Source organism: Chionomys nivalis, chromosome 6 (assembly GCF_950005125.1).
Source record: "Chionomys nivalis chromosome 6, mChiNiv1.1, whole genome shotgun sequence".
Taxonomy (NCBI): Eukaryota; Metazoa; Chordata; class Mammalia; order Rodentia; family Cricetidae; genus Chionomys; species Chionomys nivalis.
In genome coordinates, this window is record NC_080091.1 from 33564046 (window position 1) to 33578113 (window position 14068).

Below are 14068 nucleotides of genomic sequence, written 5' to 3' on the forward strand. Positions count from 1 at the left end.
GCCCGCATGGCTAGCTTATGCCCCGAAATAATTACATGGAAACGGTATTCTTTTTTTTTTTTTTTTTTGCCTTTTAAATTGCTTTATTAGTTTCAATTCATGAAAAAAGATTTCCTTTTAAACCGCATTAAATTGTCATGCTGATAGGAATGTTTAGAATTAGATGCAACAATAAAGCATGTTTACGTAGATAGAAACAGTTGGGTGGAAACAGTGAAAGTTTACAGAAAAAGTACCTCACTAAATACCAGCTTGTAAAACAGAGGCCAATTTAATAGTTCGGTGAAAAACTGCGATTTTAAGGTATGAGGCAAAAGTCATAGTGATTGTCAGGTTCTGGTGTTTGGAAACGCCCGTAAGGCCTCATCTCTTGCTCCCTAGTCTTTCTCTTGATTTCCATCACCTGTCCTACAAACTTCCCAGCATCCTCTCCCCCTTCATTGTGCTCAACACGTCTATTTGGTATGGCCCATCGAAAATTAGGCACAAGTCGCCTGACTAGTCCCATTCTGACATTTCCCCCGGACTTCTTGTTTTTAACCTCTTCCAAGAGCTGCAATTCTTCTTCATGTTGCTTGGAGGCCTTCCTTTCTGCGTGGTCTCTTTCATCGTTCTGCACAGCGAGATCTTTTAAGACCTGTTGCTCTTTGGACGCCATGATTCCTGGGCCTATCTTTGCCTTCTCCTGGGGGGCGATGCTCACCACCAGGTGCGCAGCGAAGCTGGACTCCTGGGACCTGCTCCTCCTGCTCCTGCTGTCCGCGCTGTCTGGACCCGCGCTCTGCACCAGCAGCTGCGAGACCGGGAACAGGTGCCTGGCCGGGATGGCGGGCTGGAGGGAGTCGAAACTGTATTCTTTTAAACACTGCTTGGCCCATTAGCTCCAGCCTCTTATTGGCTAGCTCTTACATATTGATCTAACCCATTTCTAATATTCTATATAGCACCACGAGCTGGCTTACCAGGAAAGATCTTAACCTGCGTCAGTCTGGAATGGGAGAATCATAGCAACTCCCTGACTCAGCTTCTTTCTCCCAGCATTCTGTTCTGTTTACTCCACCCACCTAAGGGTTGGCCTATCAAATGGGCCTAGGCAGTTTCTTTATTAATTAACCAATGAAAGCAACAGATTAATACAAGACCCACCTCCATCATTTCCCCTTTTTCTGTTTAAACAAACAAGAAAGGCTTTCACTTTAACATAGTAAGATTACACATAGCAAAACAGTTATCAAGCAAGAATTACAGTTACAATATTTATATCCATTTTATCTTTTATCATAACTAAGGAAAACTATAACTATCTATTTATTCTTCAACTCCATCAAAGACTCCAGAAGGATACTGAGACAATGGGGATGTTCTATCAGGAACTCACCAAGGCCAGCTGGCCTGGGTCTGAAAAAGCATGGGATAAAACCGGACTCGCTGAACATAGCGGACAATGAGGACTACTGAGAAGTCAAGAACAATGGCACTGGATTTTTGATCCTACTGCACGTACTGGCTTTGTGGGAGCATAGGCTGGTTGGATGCTCACCTTACTAGACCTGGATGGAGGTGGGAGGTCCTTGGACTTCCCAAAGGGCAGGTAACCTTGATTGTTCTTAGGACTGACGAGGGAGCGGGACTTGATTGGGGGAGGGGGAGGGAAATGGGAGGCGGTGGCAGGGAGGAGACAGAAATCTTTAATAAATAAATAAATTAATTAATTAAAAAAAGAATTCCTTGCCGTTTCATCAGAGGTTCTTGTACCTGTGAGTAGGAGAATGAAATCAAATGAGCGAGTAATTCAGTCAGGCCTGGTCCTTTCCACGGCTTATCTACGCACATTTCAGAATACCCAGTGGGCAAAAAGATTCAGTTTCTTTATAGTTCCATTGCCTACTAATCTCTATGGAAAAGGCAACTATAGTAAGATCATAGGCAGCTGGAAAGACAAGAAGACCCTAAAAGTGAACAAAACTACGGCCAGAACGTGGGTAGCATACTCTTTGTGCCAGGATCTACTATAGTTCATTCTATATAGGAAGCACTAGTGACCAAAGGAGGGGCAGCAGTATTTATGATTGGGCATTATTTGCCCACTAAGTGTGACTCGACTTCCTTCTTCACATGGGGCCTGCAAACTCCTGAGGACCCCCGCAATCTCTGACTCTGCTGGCCTAGTGCTGTACCTCCAGCTGCTTTATCCATCCATGGAAGACCCGCTGGTCCCCACATTCTTCTCAGAGACCTCAGCTGATGTGCAAAGTCATTGACCTTCACAGCTGTATCTTGTCCCTCCCTATGGTAGACAATGGTTAAGAATTCCAACTAAAAGAAAACCATGCACCCTACCACAGTCAACCATGGACTTCAGAATTGGGGTGTCCTGCTCAGAGGGCCCTTAGCAACCCACTGAGTAGTTGACTGTCTCTACTGAAAATGAAGAATTGGGGAAGCTCTCTGGGATTTTTTTTGGCTTTTATCTGTGTCTTGACCAGATATATCTTCATTATTTTGTCAGCTAAGGTTACCTGTAAAAACATTTAAAGAACAGCTTTTCCAGTTTTTCTGTGGGAAGATTTATAAGGATTCTGTAGTCGTACATCACTAAAACAGGAATTCCTATTTTTTGTAATTCACATTTACAATATGTTAAGGACAATTGGCGATTAACCAATAACCAATGCAGTTTAAAAACACAGAGAAAGCCCTAACCTTTTAATGCTTTAAATATACAATGTTATGTTAAGCTAACCATATCGTAGAAATTAGCTAGCATTTCTAGGGAAAGATGGTGGCCAATCAGCAAAAGTGAAATATGTGGTTTCGACATGGTATTCCTGGAATGGTGAGAGAAGAAGTGTGAAGACCCTCCTCCCAATAGCTAACAAGCTGGTAAAAATTAGTAAGGACCCACATTCAAGAAGATTGGCATTACCAGGGGTGGTGGCATATGCCTTTAATCCCAGCACTTGAGAGGCAGAAGCTAGCAAATCCCTGTGTTTGAGTCCATCTGGTCCATAGAACAAGTTCCAGAATAGCCAAGGCTATGCAGAGAAACTCTGTCTCAACACCAACTAATTGTTGTTGTTGTTGTTATTGTTATTATTGGAATTGTTAACGATAATCTTAATTGGGTAAATTATTGCTCAGAGGTAAGAATAAGAATGTTGTGCATGTTATGGCATAAGGACAAGTCATCTGAAGGTCAGTGCTCTGTCGGGAACAGCAGTGAAGAACTATGAACCCACAGGGAAAGCAAGCCTGTCATCCAGAGCTGGTGGTGCCATCTGTGAAAGTCGGCCGAGATTATTTGCAAATCTATATTACAAACTCAAAAAAAATAATGTTAGAATAACTTCAGTGGCAAGTAGAAGAGAAAAATGAAATCATAAACTTCTTAGAACCAAAGATGGAAGATTGACAGAGAGGAAAGAAATAAAGGAAAAGGGCAAGAGGTTAACATTGCCAGTTTTAAAGATGCTCTCCACTTGTTCCAGTCGCGCCAGTCATACTGTAGGTGATCTAAATGGAAGGTTAAAAGAGAAAGGAATGGGTAAGAAGATTACATGTGTGGGAAAAAGGGTTACTTCAAATGCAAAAGTGCTGATAAGTTTGAAGTCAGGAAGAGAAGTTCGTTTCCTATAAACAGACAAGAAATTATCTAGTGTAAGTATGGAGCAATTGTCTAAGCATACCCCAGATTCCATCAGTTCTGAAAACCAAGAACCCGAGCACAAGGAGAAGGCAAAACCAAACCAACTCAAAACCCTGACAGGCTGTAAAGCAAGTGAAAAAAAAATGTAGTGATTGCAGCTGAGGATCCCTTGGAGCAAATAAGTCAAGCAGGTATAGGCAGAGTATCAGTAATGGTGGGTCCAGCCTGAGGGGCACCAGCCATCAGCTTGGCCAATCCACAGTCATCCTATGGGCTATCTAAGAGCAGCTCTCTTCACAGAATGTTAAATAAGAAATCACAGCATTCACAAAAGCCCTAAGGAGGCCAAATATGTTGATGTGGGTCTAGCAAAATACTTAACAAATCTATACAGAGAAAGGCAATCGATTCTGTAGCTATTGATGGCATATAATAATCAATAGCAATTTTAAGTTCACGGGGCAAGGGAAAATAACAATAATGAAAGATAAAAAGTCAGAGGGCCAAACTGTCCAGCTGCTGGAGGTAAAATGACAAAATGCCATGGTGACAGAAGAAACAGATCATCTCAATGGGATGAAGAGCCCAAGAATACTCCAGCGGAATACCTGGTCTCAACAAGGAATCAAAGCAAGCCAATGGAAAATAAGCCACTTCCTCAACCAAATCATGCTAAAAAACACTAGTTATACTGAAAAAGCAAGCTTTTAAAAAAATACAAAGTAAACCTAAGCATGGATCTTAAAAACTTAATAGTAGCAACAACCTTCATATGGATCATAGGCCTTACCCTAAAACACAAACAAAAAAATAGTCTAGAAAATAGGGGTTATCTTGAGTTTTACATTGAACACTGAATGATAAATCACACACACACACACACGGTGGTGGAAGAAGTGGGGGTATAAACTTGGTTCTGTTAAAATAAAATTTTAAAAAAATCCCTGCTCTTTAAAGGAAACTGTTAAGAGAATTAAAAAATAGATTAGAAATAGATTTATTGTGAAACACATACCTTGTAAAGGACTGACAGATAATGTACTATACAAAATACCCTGTAAAGGGCTGGCAGCTGTACTATACAAAGAGACCTTAAAACCAAAACAATACAAAGGATGAGGTAAAGCCTGGCGAAGTGCCCGAGCAGATATCACAAGAAAGTCATGCAGATGGCAAAAGCATGGTTTTTCCATTTGCCATTAGGAAATTCCGAATTAAAACAATATGAACTTTGTCAATACCTACTGGAATGAGAAAAAAGTACCCAAACTTTTGATATTAGTTATTTCTGCTGGAGCTGCTGGATGTCCAGTTGCTTTGGCAGACAGCTTGGCTGTTTTTACAGAGCTGGTCACATTCATGGCATTTGGGCCATCTTTGTGTTCCTAGGGATTTAACTCTACTACTGAGAGACCTTACCTACAAACAGAGTGTGCTCATGTGATTATTTCGTGGAGAAAATAGCCAATAAGCTGATCTTTAGGTGAGTGGATCAAGAAACAGAGGTATGTCCAAACTTTACAGTATTCTTTCAAATGATAACTGAGAAATTGTGGAACCACAAACCATCATGAATAAAGCTTAAACATTTACTTTTAAGAAAAAAATAAGGCAGTTCCAGAAAGCTAAATGACACATTGTTTCTATTATACAGCACACTGGCAGAAAGCAAAGGGAAAGCAATATTATCAATGCAGTCTTCCCTGTAGGTCCCAGGGAAATACAGGACAAGTTTTTTTTCGTTGTTGTTGTTTGTTTGTTTTTAGTGTTGTGAGATATTGGATCTATTGTTTGTGATATACTACCATAGTTATATGACATTACACATTTGCCAATATCCACAAAACTTTACAGCTCAGAGAAAGCAATACATTTAGGAATTTGGTGGATCTCAGAACTGCATGTAGATAAGATAATCTAATGGAATTATAATTCTTAAAAGGAACTGCCTGAAAGAATCTTACTGATGAGGGAGAGTGGAAAAAAAGTCTTGATCTGGATAACTTGGGGACAAAAGAGAATCCCCCCACCCCAGCTCTGGCATATGGATAACAAAAATGTATCTCAGGGGTCTAGAGTTCAGCAATCTCAAGGCCTTTGGGCATGGGTCCTGATAAACACACTGCAACTTTTGGGAGTTAGCCTGGAGAAGGACTTTTCCCACTAGCCAGCGGAGGAAGCTACTGTGTACTGTGGCAATGAATTAGAGCTGTTGATAACCCCAGGAGCACTGCTTAACCTAATGTATAGAAAGATATGTGCATCCGAAAATGTATGCAGGTGTGTTTTCATAGGAATTAAGATTCCCATATCCCCTCATCTCGATTCTTGTACTGTTCTTCTCCAATGCAGAAAAGGGTGCTTGCCAAGAGGAATAATCAACTCCAGAACTCAGGGAGCAAGTCTGTACGAAAGCCAGAGCAGAAGGAGTGTGTGTGGACAGAAGGGAAAGCCATGCTCCAAAATACAATGTCCTTGTCTTGACTTGGGTGTGTCACATGGAACCAGCACACAAGACCCGCAAGTTCACAAAACACTTTGCCAATATTGCTATAACCAAAAGATAAAACATGTCAAATAATTCCTCGGTTCAAGCTGGTTGAAGAAGTAAAACAGTTGGAGATAAAAGACCAGTAGCATGTTCAGAAGATTTCTGAGGTCTACATGTACATATTCCAGCCTCAGGGGCAAGTACACTCTCTGCTCACTAAGTGCAGGCTGGGCACAAGTGACTTCCCTCTAAAATACACTATAAAGGAGGTGGCATAGGCTTAGCACTTACAAGGCTCTGTGTTCCACTTCTTAACACCTAAACCACACACACATATGCACAAGCATGCACATGTACATACGTACTCATATGCACAAGTAATTGCCCTAAGTGCTTAGTTGGGCCCATGACACATTCAGTAATAAGCTTTACCATTGTGCATCGAGCGTTGTCTCCCTGCTTCCTCTCAGTCTGTGTCCTCCTCCTCCCCCTTTCTTACTCACCCCTCCAGGCTTGCACTTTCCCTCCCATCTGCCTCCTTTCCACCACTCTCCCCTCTTTCTCCAGCCCATTCTTCTCCCAAGTAGCGCACCCAGCACCATACTGCCCGGCACTTTTCACACCTATAGGTGACGGTCAAGGTTGTCAGCACAATTTACTCTCAGCAACTCTGTGCTCTAAACTTTAGCAACACCCTCTGGTTTGCTGTGAGACAAGTACTATTTTTATGTTGCTTGGCTGGTGCGTTTTCAAATAAGGAAGCTAAAACAAAGCATGGAAAAATAGCTTTGCCAACACTCCCAGCAAGTGTCAGAGGCAGCTCCAAGGCCTGAAGCTGCGCTTTGGGCATGTGAGCTGGCTAAGAAACCAGCTGCACCTCCCACCGAGACACTGGTGTGGGGCTCACTCCCTGAGGTCTGATATTCTCATGTGCCTTCCCTGTATCCCTGTCTTATCTATAACAGCACTCTTTATTTTATTTTTGCATGTGTTTTCCTTTATGCTCCCACCTTTTGTTCTTTCTTATATCCGTCCATTCCCGATGGCCTTCCTTCTGTTTTCATGTCCTATGTGTTCTCTTGCCTTCCCAGTTTTGCCTAACACCTCTTTTGTGCTTCTTGTGATGACTTACTAGTCTAATAGCATATGCACATAGTCTTACATGTTTCTGAAACACACACAATAACAACTACAATCTGCGCATGAGCGAGAATAGGCAAGCTTTGTATTCCTGAGTCTGGGCCACATTGTTTAACATTGCAATTTCCAGATCCATTTACTTTCTTTCAAGATCATAATTCCATATGTCTTTATAGTTGAATCAATTCCATCATGCATGTGTGCCATATGTGTCCAGTCATCTGTTGACGAACATCCAGCCTACTTCCACTTCCTTGCTGTAGAGCAGAAATAAATGTAGATGCATAAGTGTCTCTGTAGTAACACATGGAGACATTGCGGTATATGCCCAGGGATGGTATGGCTGACCCACACAGTAGTTTTTTGAGAATTGCTGAGAATTTTCTATATTGGTTTCATAAAGGATGTAGAGCTACACTCCCACCGATGGTGGAAAAGGTCCTCTTTCTCACACCCTAGCTCAGCATTTGTTATCCTCAGTTCTGATGATAGCCCTTCTGACTAGGGTGAGATTGGATCTTAACGTACTTTCTATTTGTGTTTTCCCAATGGCTAAGGATGTTGAACACTGGTAGGAATATATTTCTTGGTCATTTGTGTGTGTGTGAGTTTTTTTAAGAACAATCTGTCAACCAAGCACAAGTCCAGAGCCAACCATACACGCCCAGGGCCAACCATGTTCACTCTGCATTACTCAAGATTCTAAGCATAATAGTTTCTTTTTTCTTTTTCTTTATTTTTTATTAAGATATTTTTAGTATAATATTTTCTCATTTTACATAACTATCCCCATTTTCACTTCCTCGCTCCCTCCCACCCTACCCTGCCTCTCCTTCTACTTCCTCCATCTGTTCCTCAGAAAGAATAAGGCTTCCCATGGGGAGTCAGCAAAGTCTGACACTCCACTTTGAGGCAAGACCAAGGCCCTCCCCGCTATATCTAGGCTGAGCAAGTTATCCCTTCAAAGAGAATGTGCTCCTAGATGCCAGTTCAAGCACTAGGGATAAATCCTGGTGCCACTGCTAGTGGCCCCACAGACTACCCAAGCCAAAAAACTATCTGCCACATTCAGTGGGCCTAGTCTGGTTTCCCCACTATCAGTCCAGAGTCAGTGAGCTCCCACTAGCTCAGGTTAGCTATTTCTGTGGGCCTCACTATCATGGTCTTGACCCCTTTGCTCATGTTATTGCTCCTCCCTCTCTTGGACTGGCCTCTGGAAGCTCAGCCCAGTGCTTTGCTGTAGATCTCTGTATCTGCTTCTATCAGTTGCTGGGTGAAGGTTCTATGATTATATTTAAAATAGTCATCAATCTGATTACAGGGGAAGGTCAGTTTAGGCTTTTCAATTTTGCTGTTACTGAATACAATTTACAGATTAGGTTTTTTTATTTAATTTGTAGAATACCCAAAGAGATGAATACGTGCTATATGAGTGTGTGACAGAGAGAGTGTGTATGTATGTGTGTGTGTCACAGAGAAAGAGATAGATAGATAGATAGATAGATAGATAGATAGATAGATAGATAGATAGATAGATGATGGATGGATGGATGGGTGGATGGATGGATGGATGGGCAGGCAGGTGGATGGGCAGACAGATGCAAGTGTCTTTCATATGTGCAAAAATTATGAGCTTGGTTAGTGTAATACAACTGAAACATGAAGGAGTCAAAATGTCTGTGCAGTCTGATTCACTCCGAAGCATATGCCCCTCATTTCATTGTGCTTCCTTCTTCATTCAGTGATGAACATGTATTCCATATTTTCCTTATCTGATTTTATGGCTGATAGGCTAAAAATGCAGAATCTGTCTGCTGTGATTAGTAAAAAGACTATATGGACCATTTGCCTCTTTGTGATAAAAAGTGACCATCTATCTTGGTCTGGGACTTCATATGTTGCAATTCAAGAGATCAAATCTCAAGTTAATTTATACAAACTTTATAGGGATAACTCACAATGGCAATAGTTATAGGGTCTAATTCACATACCTCAATGCCAGTTCATGCAATGAGCAGTCTGTGAGCTGTAAACACTAAGGCCCTTCATTGCACAAAGTATATTTGTCGCGGCGTAAATGAACGGCAGACAGAAATTATAATAAAATATTTAGCTTTAATTAGGGAAAGACTCACAGAACCGAAGTTCCAGCGGAGAACAGGAAAACAGAAGGGGCGGCTGGGAGCACGCCCGTCCCAAATATTGTTTATAAATATTCTTTTACATTTAAAGGGGGATATGATATAGATATAAATAATTTGCATGGGTATAGATTTTAAGGTCAGTTTTGTTATATGTATATACATATTTCTAATCTTGATTAAGGTATTATGATTGTGTAGTTCATTTAAAATGTAATGTATAATTAGAAAATATAGGTTGTTAATGGATAATCATCAATAATAGTAAAGCTTGTAGTCATGTTAGTTAGATTTTCTAGATATATAGAGACATATTTCAGTTGGATGGGCATTCTTCATATCTTTCAAAGACTGCAAAATATGGCATTTAAAATATTTTAATAACTTAGGATTTTTCATGACAATGAGACACGTCTGCTCCTGGCAGCACCAGCTACTTCAAGAGAAAGAAGATTGGCATCAAAGAGGATCTTTATGGAGTTTGATAGCCATTTGGGCAAGAAACTGTTCTTGCCTGGACTGTTGCATAAACTGGATGCGAAGAACCCACAGAGAGAGGACTGCTAAACTTGCCAAAAGGTGAGATGGTCTTTCGGGGTTCCTGACCTATAAAAGAGTCTACAAGACATTCTACAGAACACAGCAGATAGTGACTAAACTTCCTTTAAAATTTCCTGCTTCATGAAAATGTCTTTGGATACTATGAACCTGTAGGCCAAAGATGGATGCCCCAACGGTACAGAGAAACTTTGGGTGACTGTCCAGACAGCCAGATGTCTCTGTCATTTCCAGAGTTTTAGATTTCTTGTTTACTTAGGTAATATTATATCTTCCTAGAGTCTTTGATGGAGTTAAAAATAGATACATAGTTGTAGTTTTCCTTAGTTATGATAAAAGATAAAATAAATATAAATATTGTAACTGTAATTCTTGCTTGATAACTGTTCTGCTATATGTAATTTTACTATGTTAAAATAAAAGCCTTTCTTTTTTGTTTAAACAGAAAAAGGGGAAATGATGGAGGAGTTACTTTCATTTAATAAAGAAACTGCTTTGGCCCATTTGATAGGCCAACCCTTAGGTGGGCAGAGTAGACAGAACAGAATGCTGGGAGAAAGAAGCCGAGTCAGTGAGTCACCATGATTCTCCCATTCCAGACAGACGAGGGTTAAGATCTTTCCTGGTAAGCCAGCTCGTGGTGCTACACAGAATATTAAAAATGGGTTAAATCAATATGTAAGAGCTAGCCAATAAGAGGCTAAAACTAATGGGCCACACAGAGTTTAAAAAAATACAGTTTCCGTGTAACTATTTCGGGGCATAAAGCTAGCCATGCGGGCGGTTGGGTGCCAGGGACACAGCCCTGCCGCTCCTATCACAACATATATTTTGCATGTGTTTGTGTACTTGCAATCTCTGAACCGTTTTCAAGAAGACACCTTATTATCACTACCTTTATGCACAGAATTGCACAGTAGATCTACAGTAACAATTATTCCTACATCACTGAATCTCTTGTAACTTTTGATATAGGCCATCGTGGGGTTGTCTTTGAGAGCAATGGAAACTTCCTCAGTTCTTCTGAGCTTAGGGAGGAGGATGTTAAGGTACAGGAAAATCTGGTGGCCACCCAAGTTGTCTGAACTAGTGACTTCCGAATTCTTGTCTCATAATTTCAAGAATGGATTTCATAGACTACAGTGGGACCTTTGGTTGGACGCAAAGACAAAGCAATCATCTGTAAGTGTATCCCTTTTCTGTTTTCTCATATTTTTTCTCACCGAGGTAAGGTGATTGTGATTTTGGTTTGCATTCTATGTGATGATTAATTTTGTTGATCTTGTTTTCCTACAGCTACTGGCCATTTGTTTTCAAAAATTAAAAACAGATACATGCAGTGCTCTCAACGGCTATCACATTAAATAATGAGATTAAAAACTTTTTTCCACTTAATTTTTATGCATTTTGTGGTTGATATTTCTATAACTAGCTTATATAACTTTTGTGACTAATGAAGTAGTGAGATCACAGACTTTCCAGTGTGATTACCTAACACAGAGCATGATTAATTCTATTCAAGGCCCAAGTGCAGTCTTGTGAGCAGGGTTCTCGGACTGCTGAGGATACACCAATGCCTTTCTCAGCTGGACGGTGTGGACATAGCAATCCAGCACACAGTGATGGAGACAGGAGTCACTGGTGATAGAACACAGTCAATGAGATCAATAGTATAGTGTGAAGACAATCCAGAAGGGGAAAAACACAAATATGGCTGACGAGTGTTTGACAAAATACAAACCTCAAGGGAAGAAATAGATTTCTGGAAATAGCTAGAAATTTACACACAATGGACTGAAAAGAATCTAAGTACAGGTCTTACCAAAATTTAACCCTTATTGATTCATAAACTTATAAAACTGCTAGAAGAAAAAAGATTATTAAATATTGAAAATTAATATTAAGACCTAGATGACCTATAGGGTACGATAAGAAAATTTTAGGTATGATAGCAAACAAAGTGAAGCTGAATGTACTAAAATTTTAAAATACATTCTGTGAAAGGCTGTCTTTTGAAAGATTTTGCTTTTTATTTATTAGTTTGTTTGTTTGTTTGTTTTTACTTGTGTATATGTGTGTGTGTATGTACCATCTGTGCTGTGTGCAATACTGGTGTGAGGCCAGAAGGGGACACTGGATCCCCTGGAATCAGGGTTACAGATGGGTGCTAGGAGTTTAACCCAAGGCCTTTGGAAGAACAACCAGTGCAAATACTGAGTTGGCACTTCTCTTAAAAGTTTTCAGGTGAATGGATGGAGCTAGAAATTATATACGGAATGAAGTAACCCCATCCCAGAATGACAAATACCACACAAAGTGGTCATGATTTTGAGTGGAGTGGGTGGAGTGAGTTGAGGAAAAGGAAGAGTTTGAGGAAAAGGAAGGAATGATAGCAATTGTGCAAATACAAGTGTGTATGAAAATGCCAACAAAATCACAAGTTTAAATTTAAAAAAATAAGAAAAAATATTTTCATTTCTTTTTATTAATATTAAACACAGAAGGGTTATTAATAGATACAAGGCTTTTTATAGCTTATATGCCAAGTCATTTCATCCCAAATTAAGCTCTATTGTATCTGGAGTAATTGTAGTGCCCACTTGAACATTCGTTTCAACACAAACTGTGTAACAATACCTGTCACGCCAAAGAAATATTAGTTGAAACAAAAGACATGTGGCGGGTAAGTGGCACATGAGAAGGTGACGAACCACAGCTGGACGCTGGCAGAGTCCACGTTCAAAACAAGCAGACCCACATCACACCCCTTGGAAGGACTAAAATAAAAACAAGTAAACAGGAAACCCCAAATTCTGGCCACAAGACAGAAGACCAGAAACTCCTGTCCATGGGTAGGAGCAGCGGGAACTGATCAGCCATTTTGGGAGACAGTCTCCAAAGCTGGCCCCAACATGAACACAGGACATGGTAATGTTCTACTTGCCCAACTACACTGCAAGGCCTGTTCACACAAAAGCATGTGAATTCAGGTCTGAACTAGGTGCACAGACAAACACCCAGCAGGAAGTGATCAGGACTTGCAGGGTGAGTGATGAGGGACAGTTGTACTCAGTACTGCCCTGGGTCATTTTCTCACCCAGTGCTTTGTGTTCTAAGACTTTTCTGAGACAAGAAAAGTTGCAGTAATTCTAGAGACTTACCCTCATGTTGGGTATCCAGACCATAAAGTCTCTTTCTTTAGGAAAAGAGAACGCCTTGTGCTAGCATATTAAAAATGATTTTTTGAAGTTTCTAAAAAGTTGTGAATAGTGTAAGATAATGCCCAATCTCATCTGAAGGTGAATTTAGCCATATCCCAAGCTGCTAGTGATCAACCAAACATAGCCTGCGAGCCTCACATGCTGAACTGCTTCTTCTTCATCATCACTTCTACTGTTATTCATGTGTTTGGCTGCGCCTGTGTAGCCATAACTTGTCCTCACCATCACCCTTAGCTGTCCAGAAACTGTCAGCAGGGGAAAAATCCTATTAATGATTCTTTCAAGACTTAATTTTGACCAATCAATCTCGGGGTTCAGCAGAACAGAGATGAGGTTTGCTGTTCAGCAACAGCTCCTGATAGCTGCTGATGAGCACTCAGTGTTCAAGCATCTTTATTTTGGTAAGCTTGTGACTCAGAAGAGTCTTCAGACTGATCATGAAAGCTCTTAGGTCATGAATGCCCATACGCCACAGGGGTAGTTTGGGTCCCTTTTTATTACTGCATGTTAACACCCAGAAACCTTTCTAAGTGGTAGTCTCAGCGGTGTGTTCGGAGTTCAATGTCGAGGAGGCACGGGCGTGAGGACACATCATCCTGATTGGTCCTCTTTCCTCCACTGGTTATCTCTCTGCTTGCTCCTAATTCTCACCCAGGCTTGATCAGAAGAGGAGAGGGCAGTGCCCACCAGGCCTCCTTACAGTGTGGCCTGCTAGTTTTACAACCACATTTAGATAAAGGTGAGATCCTTCACAGGAAAGGACGGCTAAGCTGTGTCTGCTGGATCCCTTATCCCTGACATTCCCAATGCACAGTTCAGATAGAACATGGAAGAAGGGTTTTTGCTGGTGGATCCCTTATCCCTGACACTT

General features: G+C 40.8%; 1 protein-coding gene across 1 annotated transcript; it reads right to left on the reverse strand.

The window, feature by feature from the left end:
• Positions 1 to 298: 298 nt before the first annotated feature.
• On the reverse strand, positions 299 to 800 carry LOC130876596 (protein BEX4-like). The gene has a single exon (XM_057773212.1). It carries the CDS (start codon positions 656 to 658, stop codon positions 299 to 301), a length of 360 nt encoding a protein of 119 aa, XP_057629195.1. The 5' UTR covers positions 659 to 800.
• Between the last annotated feature and the right edge of the window lie 13268 nt (positions 801 to 14068).

Bases quoted from the DNA above. Each gene is read 5' to 3' on its own strand.
- LOC130876596 (XM_057773212.1), bottom strand. From the start codon at position 658: ATGGCGTCCAAAGAGCAACAGGTCTTAAAAGATCTCGCTGTGCAGAAC.